At 43.5% G+C, this 20,109-nt stretch overlaps 1 protein-coding gene across 3 annotated transcripts in view; it reads left to right on the plus strand.

Annotated features, from left to right (window-relative positions):
- The window catches only part of LOC121533383 (spermatogenesis-associated protein 16), a 51,700-nt gene extending 42,421 nt beyond the window's left edge, over nucleotides 1-9,279 (plus strand). For all 3 annotated transcript variants that reach the window (XM_041839278.1, XM_041839277.1, XM_041839276.2), the window contains 2 exons: nucleotides 979-1,062; nucleotides 8,871-9,279. In XM_041839278.1, the coding sequence (XP_041695212.1) occupies nucleotides 979-1,062; nucleotides 8,871-9,170 (384 nt within the window). In that variant the 3' untranslated portion in view covers nucleotides 9,171-9,279. The remainder of the gene's footprint in view (nucleotides 1-978; nucleotides 1,063-8,870) is intronic.
- Nucleotides 9,280-20,109: the final 10,830 nt, after the last annotated feature.

Below are 20,109 nucleotides of genomic sequence, written 5' to 3' on the forward strand. Positions count from 1 at the left end.
TGTTATCATTAAGAACACACACGCATGTTGGTGAATTGCCCCCAGAAAAGTCTCCTGTGTCTGGAGAAATAGAAGGGGGAAAGGTATTTGTGTAGTGAAAGCAGGAGCACCAGCCAGCCACCCCTTTGTGTGTGTGTGTGTGTTTTTGGTTTTACTATCCTTGTGGGAAGAGTAAAACAAGGAAAATTCTGCACTTCGCCGGTCCCCACAAGGAAAAAGGCTATTTTAGAGTTATGGTTACAATAAGGGTTAGGTTAAGGGTTAGTGCTGCAGATAAATGGGCTCCAGAGTGCAGCCCTGTGTATATTACCTCCTCCCACGCATCTTGATGGACGCAGGCAGGTCACCCGTGATACAAGTCGGTATTCGACATCCATCCATGTCTGAGGACGTCGGGAGATGAAATGGAAACCGGCCACTAGGGGGCAACAATTTTCGCTGTTACCTTCAAGTAGGTTTTGGTTTTGCTAGGGCGTTGGGGATGGTGGATGGGCGTAAGCATCTGACTCTCTAGTTCTAAAGGTTGCATATTCAAATCCAGTGATACAAAGTATTTTTGTTTTAAGACTGTCCCAAACCTTAACCCTTACCTTAACCATTCGGAGTTAATGCCTAACCTTAAGAATTCGGCATTAATTGCTAAACTTGACCTTAAACACTTAGAAATGTAACATTAGAGAAACATGGATGAATGTTCAATTCTGACATGAGACTGCGAGGATGTTGGATGGACGAGTGCTGTTTGTCAATTTGTCCACATTGTCTCCCCCTAGCCCACCGCTGCTGTGAAAGGCCACAGCGCCCAGGCTTCTCTCCATGTAGAAAAAAGACAAGATGGCAGCCCTCATTGTATGAGGAATGACTTATAAAAATAATCATCCGACAAATGATTTTTTAATTAGCTTTTAAGCATGTGTTTAGAGAAGTTATTGCTGGTGTGTGAATTGCGCTCTGATAATCTTTATCTCGGGCCCACAGCTGCAGGCTCTAATGGCAGACACCATGGACACCCTTGAAGGAAGGCGGACTGATAGAGAACGTGTGTGGAATGAAATGCAAAAGGTAAATAGAGAGAAAGTGAAAAGGACAATGAGAGGGATGAGGGGATGGAAATACCAATGTCTACACTGTACCCTCCAAACACACGCTTAGCATTCTCCCGACAAAATCTAAATGATGATTTGACATATCAAATTAGGATAGATGTTTTTTTATTTTGCGTTGGGATATCCTTGTGGCACGCCTGTCACCTCCATTAAGATTTACAATGCCTACTGAACTTTCAAATGGCTCCCAGGAGGGAGAGGCCCATTTCATTTTTCAGACCAAATTATTTTCTTTGTTAATTAGTGTGGCTTTGGCATTTCATCTCACTACGGTATGTAGTGCTGCAAACAGACTTGGCTTGAGAACAAAACCAAGTGTAAAGCTACTGTGATACTTTAATGCAGATCAGCGTATAAACATCAAGTCCTGTTGGGCTGGAGCCTCGTTGGACAGCTGGAAATTAAAGATAAATCACATTACAATATCCCTGATTGCATTTCCATGCTCTCTCTCTCTCCTGTGTGGAGTTGTTTCCTGGTGACTGGTGGTTATGGGACTGAGCAGTGGAGAAGGATAGGGAGGGGACCCAGGCTGCAGTCAGGAGGGAGGCAGCAGGGCAGCCAGGGTTGGTGATGAATGGGACAGGGGGAAGAGGTGGCATGGGGGGGCGCAGTGCAGTGCATCACTGGGTCAGTCTATCTCACACCCAGCGGAGCATGACCACATCCGTTAGTGATGGGCTGTATTAATCATGCACACACATCAACATACACACATACTCTATCACACACACACACAGACACACGCATATCGACACAAACTCACACCTTAAAAGCCCACTGCAATAGGCTGAGCCCAGCGCTGGTGGATGGGTCTTTTCACCTCCTATCTGACCCATACATCATTCCTATGCAGGGTCTGTCAAACTGAGCAGGAGAGGGTTGGGCTGGCAAGCTGTTTCTGTTTCAATGTTTAAACATTCAATCGCTGTAATGGATACAGTAACAGTTGTAAATTACTTGAATTATTCAATGGGACACTACAGTACTTCCCTATTTTGATATTTAACAGATTTTCACTGAAAGGTCAAGCTTTACTTACGATAACTAACATCACATTTTCTAACTCGAGACTATATTATTGGTTAGTCACCCTGAATTTATTATACATGTTGAATTCACATTGTAATTTATCGTCATTGTAGCGGGTGTAATTTTCCCTGAGTTATCGGCACTGTCTAAAATCAGTTGTTAAACTAAGAGACGTAAGGCCATAAGGCTGTGGAAGAAAATGGAAGCACTGCAAGCAATGTAGATTACCTTATCTTCCACTCAGCCACGCCATCTCTCAAGTATTTTATGTAAGGGCCATTTGTACTGTTACTGTATGCGCAAATTAGCCGGCGCTAACATACATGCGCCAATCCACTCTTTAAAGTGCATAAGGTCATAAAATCTCAGATCCTCAGACCTGTAAAATCCATAATCAATGCCCGCCGGTATTTGCTTCATAAACTCAGTAAAAAAAGAAACGTCCTCTCACTGTCAACTTCTCACTGTCAATGTGTAATTTTTTTTAGGAACATAACAAGATTCAACAACTGAGACAAACTGAACAAGTTCCACAGACATGTGACTAACAGAAATTGAATAATGTGTCCCTGAACAAAGGGGGGGTCAAAATCAAAAGTAACTGCATTAAGTACTGCAGTGCATCTCCTCCTTTTGGACTGCACCAGATTTGCCAGTTCTTGCTGTGAGATATTACCCCACTCTTCCACCAAGGCATCTGCAAGTTCCCAGACATTTCTGGGGGGAATGGCCCTAGCCCTCACCCTCCGATCCAACAGGTCCCAGACGTGCTCAATGGGATTGAGATCCGGGCTCTTCGCTGGCCATGGCAGAACACTGACATTCCTGTCTTGCAGGAAATCACGCACAGAACGAGCAGTATGGCTGGTAGCATTGTCATGCTGGAGGGTCATGTCAGGATGAGCCTGCAGGAAGGGTACCATGTAACGCACAGCGTTAAGATTGCCTGCAATGACAACAAGCTCAGTCCGATGATGCTGTAACACACCGCCCCAGACTATGACGATCCCGCTCTATAGTACAGGCCTCAGTGTACCGCTTATTCCTTCGACGATAAACGCGAATCCGACCATCACCCCTGGTGAGACAAAACCGCGACTCGTCAGTGAAGAGCACTTTTTGCCAGTTCTGTCTGGTCCAGCGACGGTGGGTTTGTGCCCATAGGCGACATTGTTGCCGGTGATGTCTGGTGTGGACCTGCCTTACAACAGGCCTACAAGCCCTCAGTCCAGCCTCTCTCAGCCTATTGCGGACAGTCTGAGCACTGATGGAGAGATTGTGCGTTCCTGGTGTTGTTGTTGCCATCCTGTACCTGTCCCACAGGTGTGATGTTCGGATGTACCGATCCTGTGCAGGTGTTGTTACACGTGGTCTGCCACTGCGAGGACGATCAGCTGTCCGTCCTGTCTCCCTGTAGCGCTGTCTTAGGCGTCTCACAGTACGGACATTGCAATTTATTGCCCTGGCCACATCTGCAGTCCTCATGCGTCCTTGCAGCATGCCTAAGGCACGTTCACGCAGATGAGCAGGAACCCTGGGCATCTTCTTTTGGTGTTTTTCAGAGTCAGTAGAAAGGCCTCTTTTAGAGTCCTAAGTTTTAATAACTGTGACCTTAATTGATACCATCTGTAAGCTGTTAGTGTCTTAACGACCGTTCCACAGTTGCATGTTCATTCATTGTTTATGGTTCATTGAACAAGCATGGGAAACAGTGTTTAAACCCTTTACAATGAAGATCTGTGAAGTTATTTGGATTTTTACAAATTATCTTTGAAAGACAAGGGTCCTGAAAAAGGTATGTTTATTTTTTTGCTGAGTTTATATCCTGAGAGTGACGACCAACCATTTCTCAACACCATCATTTATTGAGTGCGGCCACTCGACGCCTACCGAAATATTAGAGGTGGCAAGTTAATTTTCCCTTCTCTTCGGCTCTCTTCAACTGGCATAAATCAGCAGGGCATTAACTAACAAATAGAAATGACGACTTGATTCTGACACAGGTCTGCATAAACATTGTTTTCCTGCATACACATTGTTTTCCTGTTTGTTTTTGGCCAGTCATTATAAGGACATTGGCCCTTGCTGTAAATAAATGACATAAAAATAACTGCACTTTCCCCAGTTTCGGCAGACGGACGGCATCAATGTTTTCCGCTCCATAAAATATCTATAAGAAATGTGGACTGCACCGCAGCGCTGTAGTGTTTTACTCAAACTTCAGAATATTTCCAACCCCCTCCCCCTGAAAAGATGGAAAAGCTTACAATCAGTGCATCTGTGAGTGCTTGTACAGGAGTCTGTGCTCAAACGACACAAAGCAAAAGTACAAAGTAGTCCTAAACTGTGACTCACCACAAAGTTTCATTGTTATTGATTTGGAAACTAATTTGACTTGAAAACAGTGAAAAGGTCACAATGTTTTAAGGGCTGTATTGACTGGGTTATTTTGAATACATTGAGGGTCAGTCGATAGGGTAACACTCCGTCACCGTGGTGATGAGGGCTGACAGGTTTGATGGACACTTTGACGGGTGTCATATCACAGCTCAGCTCCATGGGCATGGCATGGCAGCCTCTGTAGACACACACATAGAGCCTGGCGGGTAGGAGCGTTGGGCCAGTAACCTAAAGTATTTTTTAGTTGTATTGTGTTTGTATGTCGTATTTTAAATTTCTGTGACTGTTCTTGTCTGTCAGTGTTTTGTTACTTCCTGGACCCCAGGAAGAGTAGCTGCTGCTTCTGCAAAAGATAATGGGTATCCAAATAAACAAATAGATAGATAGCACAGCCACCTCAGTCAGCCCCGGGCCCTGGGCCCTCTGAAGCTGCTGCTGCTTTTCATATAGAAAGTGGTGCAGATGCGGCCTGCAAACCAATGGAGAGGCTAATTGTTGTTCAAATGGAGTCCCAGGTTCTAAGGTGTATGGGGGGGGTGTGTGGAGTGCGTATGTAAGGTGAGAAAGTGCAGCCCCACTTCTCCTGCTCTAAGTTTAGGTGAATCCCCAGGGTATGGCTGTGGAGTTTGGTCTCAGATCCCACGAATAGAAACAGACACCCCAGCACCACCACCTCCACCATCAGACTGGCTCCTCTGTCAGTCACAACACACAAATCCCTCTCTCACCCTGTCTCTTTCAGTCTCTCTATATTGTATCTCCCCTCTATCTCACTCTTTCTCTTTCAGTTTCTTTCGTTCTTTTATTTCCCCCTCTCTCTCTCCTTCTCTCTCACCTCAGCCTCACTTTGAGTGCTCCCTCTCTGTCTCTCCCCGGTACTCCAAATAGGTTTTTCTAAATTCATCTCTTCATCATACATTCACTTTCATATTTCACTCCCTTTCTCCTCCTCCCTTTCTCTGGTATGAGCGCGGGCTGCGCACAGTAAATTCTCACACCAAGCCTTCACCTCACAAATGAATGAGGGAGGTACAGGCCAAACCCTACATCTCTACCAGGTAATTACTTCCCTGGAGGGGCAGAAAGGAGAGGAGGGGCTGAGCTGCTGGGCTTGGCTCGCAACACCATAAAAAAATAAAATAATTGTCACACTAAACACAGTGAGGGAAAAAAGTATTTGATCCCCTGCTGATTTTGTACGTTTGCCCACTGACAAAGACATGATCAGTCTATAATTGTAATGGTAGGTTTATTTTAACAGTGAGAGACAGAATAACAACAAAAAAATCCAGAAAAACGCATGTCAAAAATGTTATAAATTGATTTTCATTTTAATGAGGGAAATAAGTATTTGACCCCTCTGCAAAACATGACTTAGTACTTGGTGGCAAAACCCTTGTTGGCAATCACAGAGGACAGACGTTTCTTGTAGTTGGCCACCAGGTTTGCACACATCTCAGGAGGGATTTTGTCCCACTCCTCTTTGCAGATCTTCTCCAAGTCATTAAGGTTTCGAGGCTGACGTTTGGCAACTTGAAGCTTCAGCTCCCTCCACAGATTTTCTATGGTATTAAGGTCTGGAGACTGGCTAGGCCACTTCAGGACCTTAATGTGCTTCTTCTTGAGCCACTCCTTTGTTGCCTTGGCCGTGTGTTTTGGGTCATTGTCATGCTGGAATACCCATCCACGACCCATTTTCAATGCCCTGGCTGAGGGAAGGAGGTTCTCACCCAAGATTTGACGGTACATGGCCCCGTCCATTGTCCCTTTGATGCGGGGAAGTTGTCCTGTCCCCTTAGCAGAAAAACATCCCCAAAGCATAATGTTTCCACCTCCATGTTTGACGGTGGGGATGGTGTTCTTGGGGTCATAGGCAGCATTCCTCCTCCTCCAAACACGGCGAGTTGAGTTGATGCCAAAGAGCTCGATTTTGGTCTCATCTGACCACAACACTTTCACCCAGTTCTCCTCTGAATCATTCAGATGTTAATTGGCAAACTTCAGACGGCCCTGTATACAGTGGGGGGAAAAAGTATTTAGTCAGCCACCAATTGTGCAAGTTCTCCCACTTAAAAAGATGAGAGAGGCCTGTAATTTTCATCATAGGTACACGTCAACTATGACAGACAAATTGAGAAAAAAAATCCAGAAAATCACATTGTAGGATTTTTAATGAATTTATTTGCAAATTATGGTGGAAAATAAGTATTTGGTCACCTATAAACAAGCAAGATTTCTGGCTCTCACAGACCTGTAACTTCTTCTTTAAGAGGCTCCTCTGTCCTCCACTCGTTACCTGTATTAATGGCACCTGTTTGAACTTGTTTTTGAGTGAAAACCTCCTTCCATCAGCAACGGCATTGAAGATGAAACGTGGCTGGGTCTTTCAGCATGACAATGATCCCAAACACACCGCCCGGGCAACGAAGGAGTGGCTTCGTAAGAAGCATTTCAAGGTCCTGGAGTGGCCTAGCCAGTCTCCAGATCTCAACCCCATAGAAAATCTTTGGAGGGAGTTGAAAGTCCGTGTTGCCCAGCGACAGCCCCAAAACATCACTGCTCTAGAGGAGATCTGCATGGAGGAATGGGCCAAAATACCAGCAACAGTGTGTGAAAACCTTGTGAAGACTTACAGAAAACGTTTGACCTGTGTCATTGCCAACAAAGGGTATATAACAAAGTATTGAGAAACTTTTGTTATTGACCAAATACTTATTTTCTACCATAATTTGCAAATAAATTCATTAAAAATCCTACAATGTGATTTTCTGGATTTTTTTTTCTCATTTTGTCTGTCATAGTTGACGTGTACCTATGATGAAAATTACAGGCCTCTCTCATCTTTTTAAGTGGGAGAACTTGCACAATTGGGGGCCAAGCTTCCTGCCAAGCTCCAGGACCTCTATACCAGGCGGTGTCAGAGGAAGGCCCTCAAAATTGTCAAAGACTCCAGCCACCCTAGTCATAGACTGTTCTCTCTGCTACCGCACGGCAAGCGGTACCGGAGTGCCAAGTCTAGGTCCAAAAGACTTCTCAACAGCTTCTACCCCCAAGCCATAAGACTCCTGAACAGCTAATCATGGCTACCCGGACTATTTGCACTGCCCCCCCACCCCATCCTTTTTTACGCTGCTGCTACTCTGTTAATTATTTATGCATAGTCACTTTAACTCTACCCACATGTACATATTACCTCAACTACCTCAACTAGCCGGTGCCCCCGCACATTGACTCTGCAACGGTACCCCCCTGTATATATAGCCTCCCTACTGTTATTTTATTTTACTTCTGCTCTTTTTTTTCTCAACACTTTTTTTGTTGTTTTATTTTTAATTTTTTTGTTAAAAATAAATGCACTGTTGGTTAAGGGCTGTAAGTAAGCATTTCACTGTAATGTCTGCACCTGTTGTATTCGGCGCATGTGACCAATACAATTTGATTTGATTTGACTAAATACTTTTTTCCCCCAGTGTATGTGCTTTCTTGAGCAGGGGGAACTTGCGGGCGCTGCAGGAATTCAGTCCTTCACGGCGTAGTGTGTTACCAATTGTTTTCTTGGTGACTATGGTCCCAGCTGCCTTGAGATCATTGACAAGATCCTCCCGTGTAGTTCTGGGCTGATTCCTCACCGTTCTCATGATCATTGCAACTCCACGAGGTGAGATCTTGCATGGAGCCCCAGGCTGAGGGATATTGACAGTTCTTTTGTGTTTCTTCCATTTGCGAATAATCGCACCAACTGTTGTCACCTTCTCACCAAGCTGCTTGGCGATGGTCTTGTAGCCCATTCCAGCCTTGTGTAGGTCTACAATCTTGTCCCTGACATCCTTGGAGAGCTCTTTGGTCTTGGCCATGGTGGAGAGTTTGGAATCTGATTGATTGCTTCTGTGGACAGGTGTCTTTTATATAGGTAACAAGCTGAGATTAGGAGCACTCCCTTTAAGAGTGTGCTCCTAATCTCAGCTCGTTACCTGTATAAAAGACACCTGGGAGCCAGAAATCTTTCTGATTGAGAGGGGGTCAAATACTTATTTCCCTCATTAAAATGCAAATCAATTTATAACATTTTTGACATGCATTTTCTGGATTCTTTTGTTGTTATTCTGTCTCTCACTGTTCAAATAAACCTACCATTAAAATTATAGACTCATAATTTCTTTGTCAGTGGGCAAACTTACAAAATCAGCAGAGGATCAAATACTTTTTTCCCTCACTGTATATAACTTCACGCTCCTCTGGAAAATCTGTCTACATGTGAAAATTGTTAGTTATTGCTTATAGCACACTGTAACTTGTTCTGTTCTCTTGTGTTTTGAATTGTTTTCTGCTCAGGTGGGGATGTTGGAGGATCTGTTGTTCCAACTGGAGGAGACGTATCTGAAGAACAAGGCTCAGAGGGCCAGTAGGAAGCAGAGGGCCGGGGCCCAGGGGGCAGAGGGGAAAGCCAGGGGAAGATCCAAAGCAGGGGTCAAAATAGGGGCCAAAGGAGGGGCTACAGTGGTGATGGACAAGGACAAAGGTCTTCCCACTGACATCCAGCGGGAGACAGTAGTAACACCAATGACCTTACCAGACCCAGGATCTGACAGCCAGGACAGTGGAGGCCCGACGTCGTCCTCATCCTCAAAATGAATGGACACCCTCCTCTTCCCTCTCACAAAGCCTCATCTTCAGCCACAGCATCTTTCACACCATTACTCTAGGCTGGCAGAAATAAATGGAGTCTGTAGCCTTGCTTTCACTCTGATTTAAGGTCTTTTTTTAACACTCCTCCTTGTTTACTTGTTAAAATAGCGTCTCCAGCCCCACCTCTAGATGAAAGACCTAGCTGATTCAAACGTGGGAGTGTTCAATGTATACACAAGGATATGTTTTCATGTTTGAACTCACTCATGTATGCTTGTTCATGCGAGTTCTAATGTGACAGCTGGTTTGTAAACCCAAAAAAATCCATATGGTGCAGTAGCATGATCATCATAATGTATGTATTACCATTATGGGATTCACAGCAAATCCAGCTTCAGATTCTCTGATGTTTCGAAAACTGTGTCTAACATGGAACAACCTTCATTAAATCACAACATTATCTTTATCATTATGTATGGTAAGCTAACAAGAAATACAAAACCTTTTTCCACAAAACCTTTTTCCACTCAACCCTTGGGAGGAAAAGGAAAGGGATTCAAATAAAACAAACATCCTTCCTCCTGAAGTAGCTAGCTGGAAACAGCAGCATAAACACTTTGTGTACAGTATGATGATCATGTTACTACAGTCTGGAGTATCCCAGTCATTTCGATGCCAAACGTGCAGTTTGGGGATTGATCGGTCAGGGCGAAACCTTGTGAGTAAACACAATCAGTGGGGCCCTCGTCACTCACATGCCCACGGCTGATCCATCGACCGGCCGGTCAGCACCAGCTTCCTCAAAGTAGTTCCTCTGGGACAGCCAATCACAGGCGCTCAGTGCTATCGACAGCTGCTCTCTCTCTTTCTTTCTCTCCTGTTATCTACTCTCTCTGGGATAGCAAAGGCTGGTCTCTCTCTTTCTCTCTCTCTCTCTCTCTCGTTCCCTTACTACTGCTGAATAATCCAAATTTCCCTATTTGAGGATTCATTCAGGGGGTCCTACTCTACAGTACCTGAATGTGTTTCTCTCTTTCTCTTTCTTTCTCTCTCATCCCACCCTCCATCTGTCTCTTGTTTGCTCCTTTTCCGTTCGGATGGGTGCGTAATACCTTGGAGATTCTGTTGACACCCGAGTCGGCATGAGCAATGTTGTGATCAGCAATATGGGCATGCATTAGTTTATTCGCTGAATAGATTAATGGCATTTATTGAGTGATCAGGGGGAGAAAACATTGGCATTGTACTCTATTGGCATCTTTAAAAGATTAATTATACCCAATGTAGTTTCCAATTGGTAAACAATTATTATAACCCAAGCCTACATTTTCACTGATTTGTGTAAAGCTGTTTATATGGAAATGGTTAGAATGGCGATATAGGAATGCTAATTTTGTAAGTTATTTTTTATGTTTTAATTGGTGTACTGTTTTGCAGTGTTGCCTCACTGCCTGTTGTTGCCTCACTGCCACATGTCTAGGTTGTAGCTCAGTGGGCCAACACAGTTTGGTGGCGCAAAGTCGACCTGGGTTCACACTGATGCCTGGTTCAGAATTGGTCAGTTGATGCCTATTAGCTGCTGGAGTTGATGTAGAGTGGAATAAGTTATTGAGTAGAATGGAACTGTCATGGCGATAGTGTGATCACATTTTTCACAGTTTTTACTAATTGGTGTGCGAGCATCAAGTTAAACCATACCAAATGTAATTATTTATTGTTGAATGAAGAGCCGCGTCTTGAGAGACCAGGGCCCGGTTTCCTGATAGCGATGGAACTTAGTCTTACAATTGTTTTACGATGCATCTTTTTGATATATACACTACCGTTCAAAAGTTTGGGGTCACTTAGAAATGTCCTTGTTTTCCATGAAAACATACATGAAATTAGTTGAATAGGAAATATAGCAAAATGCATAGGAAATGTAGTCAATGACAAGGTTAGAAATAATGATTTTTTAATTGAAATAATAATTGTGTCCTTCAAACTTTGCTTTCGTCAAAGAATCTTCCATTTGCAGCAATTACAGCCTTGCAGACCTTTGGCATTCTAGTTGTCAATTTGTTGAGGTAATCTGAAGCACCTCCCACAAGTTGGATTGGCTTGATGGGCAGTTCTTACGTACCATACGGTTAAGCTGCTCCCACAACATCTCAATAGGGTTGAGATCTGGTGACTGTGCTGGACACTCCATTATAGACAGAATACCAGCTGACTGCTTCTTCCCTAAATAGTTCTTGCATAGTTTGGAGCTGTGCTTTGGGTCATTGTCCTGTTGTAGGAGGAAATTGGCTCCAATCAAGCGCCGTCCACAGTGTATGGCATGGCGTTGCAAAATGGAGTGATAGCCTTCCTTCTTCAAGATCCCTTTTACCCTGTACAAATCTCCCACTTTACCACCATCAAAGCTCCCCCAGACCATCACATTCCCTCCACCATGCTTGACAGATGGCATCAAGCACTCCTCCAGCATCTTTTCATTTGGTCTGCTTCTCACAAATGTTCTTCTTTGTGATCAGAACACCTCAAACTTCGATTTGTCTGTCCATAACACATTTTTCCAATATTCCTCTGTTAGGAATAGCCCTATTTGGTAAAAGACCAAGTCCATATTATGGCAAGAACAGCTCAAATAAGCAAAGAGAAACGACAAAGGAAATCTGTCCTTTGGTCTGATGAGATTTTTGGTTCCAACCGCCGTGATGGACTGTCGTTTCTCTTTGCTTATTTGAGCTGTTCTTGACATAATATGGACTTGGTCTTTTACCAAATAGGGCCATCTTCTTGCAAGCTCCTCCCTTTTTCCTCCAAACATGATGGTCATTATGGCCAAACAGTTCTATTTTTCTTTCATCAGACCAGAGGACATTTCTCCAAAAAGTACGATCTTTGTCCCCATGTGCAGTTGCAAACCGTAGTCTGGCTTTTTATGGCGGTTTTGGAGCAGGGGCTTCTTCCTTGCTGAGCGGCCTTTCAGGTTATGTCGATATAGGACTTGTTTTACTGAGGATATAGATACTTTTGTACCTGTTTCCTCCAGCATCTTCACAAGGTCCTTTGCTGTTGTTCTGGAATTGTTTATCCTTGCGTACTATTGTTTGTATAGATGAACGTGGTACCTTCAGGTGTTTGGAAATTGCTCCCAAGGATGAACCAGACTTGTGGAGGTCTACACTTTTTTTTCCCGGTCTTGGCTGATTTCTTTTGATTTTCCCATGATGTCAAGCAAAGAGAAAAACGAGTTTTAATGACTCCAACCTAAGTGTATATAAACACTTCTGTTGGTGGCAAGAATTTTGTATAGTAATTTAAATTGAAAAACTCAGTGTTGAATCAAGTGTTGTTTTTTGTATCAGTTCATGGAATCGGTACATTGATGTATCTTTCCTACAAAGGCCGAAGATGTAACATTTGTTTCCCAAAACCACGCAGAGAGAATGGTCGCCAAGTGCATCGTTGGATCATGCGTTGATACTGATGGGATCGAAATAAAGGGAGTGCTGCTCTCGGATCAGCTTTCTCCATTCAAATCTTACCTTAATATAATAATACTGACGACGGATCTGCTCCTAGAGAGATACTGTATTACCACCTACGGCTGCCAATATTGAGGCGACTCATTCTAATGCCTACCCAATAAAAATGCACTAAATCACCAATTTGTCACATTTCGCACGTTAGGCTACACATCATGAAATGCATTCACCGAACACTTTATTGGGTACACCCATCTAGTACTGGGTCGGACCCCCCTTTGCCTCCAGAACAGCCTGAATTCTTCGTGGCATTCTACAAGGTGTCGGAAACGTTGGTCCATAACTGACGCGATTGTATCACGCAGTTGCTGCAGATTGGACTGAGATTTATGCTGCAAACAGCCCGTTCCATCTCATCCCAAAGATTCTCTATTGGGTTGAGGTCTGGGGACTGCGCAGGCCACTCAAGTAAACTGAACTCTCTGTCATGTTCCAGGCAAAGTTTTTCCACTCCTCAATTGGTGATCGCGTGCCCACTGGAGCTGCTGCTTCTTGTTTTTAGCTGATATGAGTGGAATCCGGAGTGGTCGTCTGCTGACATAGCCCATCCGTGACAATGATCGATGAGTTGTACTGCGCCGTTATTTGTATGTTTGTAGCCCGCCTGTTAGCTTGCACAATTCTTGCCATTCTCCTTCGACCTCTCATCAACAAGCTTTTTTCGCCCACAGGACTGCCGCTGACTGGAAATGTATTGCTTGTTGCACCATTCTCGGTAAACCCTAGACGTTTCACCTGTCGGGTGGCCGTTTCTGAGATACTGGATCCAGCGCGCCTGGCACAGATGATCATACCACGCTCAGTCGCTTAGGTCACTCGTTTTGCCAATTCTAACATTCAATCGAAAAGTAACTGGATGCCTGTCTGCCTGCTTTATATAGCAAGCCACGGCTACGTGACTCACTCTGTAGGAGCGATCAATTTTCGTGAACGGGGTGGTGTACCTAATAAACTGGCAGGTGAGTGTATATTGAGACAAATGACAGACAGTAAGTAGCCTACAAGTAGCAAAATGGAACTCAATTGATTGAACATTAAATGTATTTCAATATGATTAAAATAGGCCTATAGCCTACTGTTTATATTTTAATGCAGTCATCTCGGTTTTCATTTGAAGCATGTTTTTATACTTGCTTTTTTGTATCAATTGCAAAGACATTGGCAACTTTATATTTGTAGTCAACTTTGTTTGAAGTTATCAGGTCACAGAGAGGCGAATAAACCATGTGATTCTATGTTTAGTGGAGATCTTCAGTGTATAAGGTTACGCTGGAGGGCAAAAAAGCATTAACGACTCACTTAGCTGTTCTACAAGTGGTCTTGGCTGTTCTATGAGGCGGGCGTTTATATTACGAGCGTTTTCAAAGTGAAACGTTTATAATGATGGTTTTGGGAAACAGCTCGGAGATTTAACGATGCTCCTACGAAGGTTCCAACGATGAACTTAGCCTTAAGATGCTTTTGTGAAACCGGGCTCAGGACATTGTTGCACTGAATAAATTCCAATGGGATTCAAAATAAATAGCGTACTTGCATTTGGGGAAAGAAATGACAGACTACGGCAAATCATTGTCTGGAAGCACAACTCAGTCAATTCAGACATCAAATGGCAGCCTCAAATTTTAAATGTAATTTTGTTCTGGAGGCGGAAATTGTATACTGCATTTTGATGCTTGAATATTTACATGAACAGAAAGAAATATGAGGCGGGAGCAGGTTGTGGGTTAACCTCGGCAAAATGCAAATAAAATAATATTGGGAAGAGATTGGAAGGGCTGTAGTGTGTGCTGGCAAACCCATATGTTTGACAAACAAATATACAGTTGTCAGAGAGACGCAGCAGCGTGATTGGCTGACAGACTCAGGAGGGAGGCAAGCTGCTTTAGGGGGGATAAACAGTCTGCTTTGCACCCAGAGGAGCACTGTGGTAAACATCTCTGCCATGTTTTCTTCCAGCCGCACATCTTTGAAGAGTCCCTGTGATCACATTGTGGCAAACACAACATGGTTGCCATGTGGTGTAGATGCTCAATGTCGCTCGCTCTGTGTTCCCAAACAAGACACAAACCAGTGCCCCAAATCTGCCAGGATCTCAGCCCCAGATCACAGAGCTTCAGCTCTAACCCAATGCTGAATTATTTTGGAGAAGATTCATCTGTTTGGAACGAGTGTTTTGCACCGCAAGGAGGCTGCAAGGAGCAAATGTCCAGCCTCCTACAGGTGAGCAAGTTTTTGGGGAGACAGAGACTATGAGATAGAACGACCTATCTCAGAAGGACATACTGAGCAACAGAAGGCACACAATCGAATCCACCTTGAGCAACCTGGGCGAATCTGCAGGGATTACCACTGGCTTTGAAATGACTGGCATTGAGCCTTTTGTCAATTTGCTGATAACAGAGCCCCTGATAACCAGGAAGAATTCTGCACAGGGACAGAACACAGATCTTTGGGACAACAGACAACAGTCTGTTGTCCCAAAGACAACAGACTGTTGTCTTTGGGACCATCGTTTTCTGTGTTTTTAAGCCATTTTAGTTAGCCACCCATGACTGTGTGGCAGTGGCAACGCACGACTCCAACTCAATCCTCAAGTTTGCCCACGACACAATATAGTGGTAGGCCTGATTACCAACAACGACGACACAGCCTACAGGGAGGAGGTTAGAGCCCTGGTGGAGTAGTGCCAGGAAAATTAACTCTCCCTCAACGTCAACAAAACCAAGGAGCTGATCGTGGACTACAGGAGCCAGAAGAGGTCGCACTCCCCCATCCACATCAACGGTGCCTCATTGGCGAGGGTCAAAAGCTTCAAGTTCCTTGGCGTGCACATCACTGAGGACCCGAAATGGCAACAGCGCCTTTTCAACCTCATGCGGCTGAAGAAATTCGGCATGGCCCCTAAGACTCTCACCAACTTCTACAGATGCACCATTGAGAGCATTCTTTCAGGCTGCCTGGTACGGCAACTGCACCTCCCTCAACCACATGGCTCTCCAGAGGGTGGTGCGGTCAGCCCAATGCATCACCAGGGGCACGCTGCCTGCCCTCCAGGACATTTACAGCACTCGTTGTCAAAGGGAGGCCAAGAAGATCATTAACCTGAGCTACAGTCTGTTCACTCTGCTACCATTTAGCAGACCGAGACCGTACAGGTGCATCAGAGCCAGGACCGAGACACTGAGAAAAAGCTTCTAACACCAGGCCATCAAACTGTTCAACAGCCATCACTAGCCAACTACCTGCCCGGTACTCAACCCTGCACCTTGAGACTAATGCCCCATGTATACTGTATGAAAAAGGTATGCACTCACTAACTGTAAGTCGCTCTGGATAAGAGCGTCTGCTAAATGACTAAAATGTAAATGTTAAATGTATATAGAGTCATTGAACGCTGGTCACCTCACACTTTGTTTATATACTGTTGTTTATTCACTGTATATGTATGTATATACTGTATTCTCAACATAGCTCATCCTAATATACCTACTACTGTACATGCCATTTTCTTACATTTCTTTTTTTAATATATATATATATATTTGTATTGTATTTGCTAGACATTCTATTGCACTGTTGGAGCTAGTAACATAAGCATTTTTCTGCACCTGCTATAACACCTGTAAATCTGTGTACGCAACCAATAAACTTTTATTTTATTTAAGTTTTACTGATGGCAATAATGAATTTGATGTGCCAAACATTTACATCACTTAGCAGACACTCTTATCCAGAGCAACTTAGTGTTTATTGCCTTGCTCAAAGGCACAGACAGATTTTTCACCTAGTCAGCTCAGGGATTCGAACCAGCAACCTTTTGGTTACTGGCCCAACGCTCTTAACTGCTACACTACCTGCCTCCCATCCTTTCTTTATTCTGTTTTAGAACACAGAGAAAGTGCCTTTGACTGTTAATTCAAAGGGAAAAGCTAACTGTGATGGATAAAACACTGGGAAATATGACAGGGCTGGGTTTGTAGTCGACTGCAACTGCATTCACTTAACATTTAGTGACCAAGCAAATCATGTCTCCATCAAAGGGGCTGTACAGGCCTGATCTTTGGTGAGCTTTATGATAGCTGTGCAAATGTTCCTCTGTGATAGGCTGCAGCATTGTTGCATATAAAATAAGTACAATTACAGATGATTTCCCCCCTCTTCCCTTTGCAGTACGATCCATTGAACCTGCTCACGACAAGACTATTTTACCCTCAGAAACGCCGGACATCTAGAGAGACACTGAAAATATACTTCATAATTATTTCTGAGCACAAAGGAAGGAGAGTCTGATTCCTGTAAGGCTGTAACACTTTAAACAGGTTTGAAAGGCGTGTTGACTGGAACATCTTTGAAGACCTCTTCAGGAGGAGAAATAGAACGGCTGGGCTCATTCCTGGTAATCCTAAAGAAGAAGGTACAGGAGGAGTGATTTTAAATCAGCCACTGACAACTATAAAAAGCTTTAGACATTCCTCCAGTCTTTAAATAGCTAAAGAGTCAATGTTAATAAAGGTAAGAGGTTTATATTTAAACCTTATTCACAGAGATCATCTGTAGACATCGACATTGCACAAGGCATCAATTAGTGTTTTGAGCTGACACAACAAAGATTAAAGATTAAAAATAGTCCCTCTCTGGGGTTGGATGTGATGTCTCTATGAGGAGAGTGGTTGAGGATGCTATTTTAACGGTCATAACAAGTGCAGTGGTTTTAAAAAATACATTTAATTGGTGCTGCTTAAAAGTCAGATGTTGCTACGCTAGCAGCTCCTGGAGGAAGAAGCAGTGCATTCTCAGACAGCTGAAGAAGCTGTCTGTATTCTCTCTCTGACTTGGGCTGTTATCACCTTCAGAGAGTTAATACGCTGCAAAGTCATTTGTGAACAATCAGTGTATTTATTTTACACAAAAGCACACCAAAGCACTTCAATTGAACCTGGAAGTTTTGTAAGAGGCAATTACTGAAAAATATTGGATGAGAGCCAATACGGATGAGAGGAAGAGGACAAGAGAGAGTGTGTACTGAGACTGACAACCTCGAGAGAGTTTATGAAATGTAATGTAGCTAAACGGTCACACAGCACAAGTTATGCTGTCCTTGTGTTTGTAAAGGAATCAGATTCTGAGGCATATTTGTCATTCTTGTGGGTGCTTTTGTCCATTCTTATTATGACCACAGATGATACCTGCAGTGAGATCTTCAATGGGAAGCACAGGGCCCTCTAGGACTTTATGTTCTGTGGACCCAACAGCATTCTAATGAAGGACGCATGTATTGGTAGTCCCTTGCAGTAAACACCAACAACCATAAACACACATAAGTTGTACCTGATGGCTATAATACAAAAGGTCAATTAATCTATGCCTTTGTTGATTCATAATTGCCATCTCTTTTCCTAGTGTTTTTACCCCTCTGCTCTTACTGAAAAGTCTAGACAGGGGAGGGAGAGAGTGTGAGAGAAGACCTTGCAGAGAATGTTAATGAGTCAGTCAGACATAAGAGTAGAGCAGAGTACACCATGAGTGACTACCACTGCTGGGTTGCCACCAAATAACTCACAACAAACCATTCACTCGCCTTCACCTCAGCCAGACCCTATAGGCTATGCTGGCTACCTTTCCTCTCCTATAGTACATTGTCTATAGCTGGGCCTCTTATTAATGCAGATGCCAGCACCAGTTCTCCCACATCACTAAACCAACATTGTAAAGTTATACCTTTTTTATTCCTCAAACACACGCATTGTTCAGTTATTACTGTATAACTGGTCGGAAATTCCACATCTACAAGCTTAGTCACACCTCCAATGTCTTAAAACCCCCTAGAGTCAATTGACGTTAATTAACATAATAAACAAATCCACATCAAAATCTGTCTGTTTAAGATGGATACATGTTTTTTTTTATGGGCTGCGTCTCAATCCACCGCATCTGCTTATACTGTATGTTGGCCTTCTGCATCTGCGGTGGAATTGTTTTAAAATGGTCATACCATGGATCATTTAGCTATTTGATTTAGAACTTTAGGACCCCTTTAGGTATTAAAAAAAGTACCTACTCTTCCTGGGGTCCGGCAAAATTAAGGCAGTTATTTAATTTGAAAAACATTACAATACATTCGTAACAGATTTTACAACACACTAAGTGTGTGCCCTCAGGCCCCTACTCCCCTACCACATATCTACAACACAAAATCCATGTGTACGTGTGTGTATAGTGCGTATGTTATGTGTGTGTATGCATGTGTCTGTGCCTATGTTTGTGTTGCTTCACAGTCCCCGCTGTTCCATAAGGTGTATTTGTATCTGTTTTTTAAATCTGATTCTACTGCTTGCATCAGTTACCTGATGTGGAATAGAGTTCCATGTAGTCATGGCTCTATGTAGTACTGTGCGCCTCCCATAGTCTGTTCTGGACTCGGGGACTGTGAAGAGACCTCTGGTGGCATGTCTTGTGGGGTATGCATGGGTGTCTGAGCTGTGTGCTAGTTGTTTGAACAGACAGCTCGGTGCTTTCAACATGTCAATACCTCTCACAAATACAAGTAGTGATGAAGTCAATCACTCCTCCACTTTGAGATTTACATGTATATTATTGTTTGCTCTCTGTGTACATCCAAGGGCCAGCCATGCTGCCCTGTTCTGAGCCAATTGCAATTTTCCTAAGTCCCTCTTTGTGGCACCTGACCACACGACTGAACAGTAGTCCAGGTGCGACAAAATTAGAGCCTATAGGACCTGCCTTGTTGATAGTGCTGTTAAGAAGGTAGCGTAGCGCTTTATTATGGACAGACTTCTCCCCATCTTAGCTGCTGTTGTATCAATATGTTTTGACCATGACAGTTTACAATCCAGGGTTACTCCAAGCAGTTTAGTCACCTCGACTTGCTCAATTTCCACATGATTTATTACATGATTTAGTTGAGGTTTAGGGTTTAGTGAATGATTTGTCCCAAATGCAATGCTTTTAGTTTTTGAAATATTTAGGACTAACGTATTCCTTGCCACCCATTCTGAAACTGACTGCAGCTCTTTTTTAAAGTGTTGCAGTCATTTCAGTTGCTGTAGTAGCTGACATGTATAGTGTTGAGTCATCCGCATACATAGACACACTGGCTTTACTCAAAGCCAGTGGAATGTCGTTACTACAGATTGAAAAAGTAAGGGGCATAGACAGCTGCCATGGGGAATTCCTGATTATGTTGGAGAGGCTTCCATTAAAGAACAACCTCTGTGTTCTGTTAGACAGGTAACTCTTTATCCACAATATAGCAGGGGATGTAAAGCCATATGTCAAAAGCCGCACTGAAGTCTAACGAAACAGCCCCCACAATCTTTTTATCATCGATTTCTCTCAGTCAATCATCAGTTATTTGTGTAAGTGCTGTGCTTGTTGAATGTCCTTCACTATAA

This window comes from Coregonus clupeaformis, chromosome 20 (genome assembly GCF_020615455.1).
Source record: "Coregonus clupeaformis isolate EN_2021a chromosome 20, ASM2061545v1, whole genome shotgun sequence".
Classification (NCBI taxonomy): domain Eukaryota; kingdom Metazoa; phylum Chordata; class Actinopteri; order Salmoniformes; family Salmonidae; genus Coregonus; species Coregonus clupeaformis.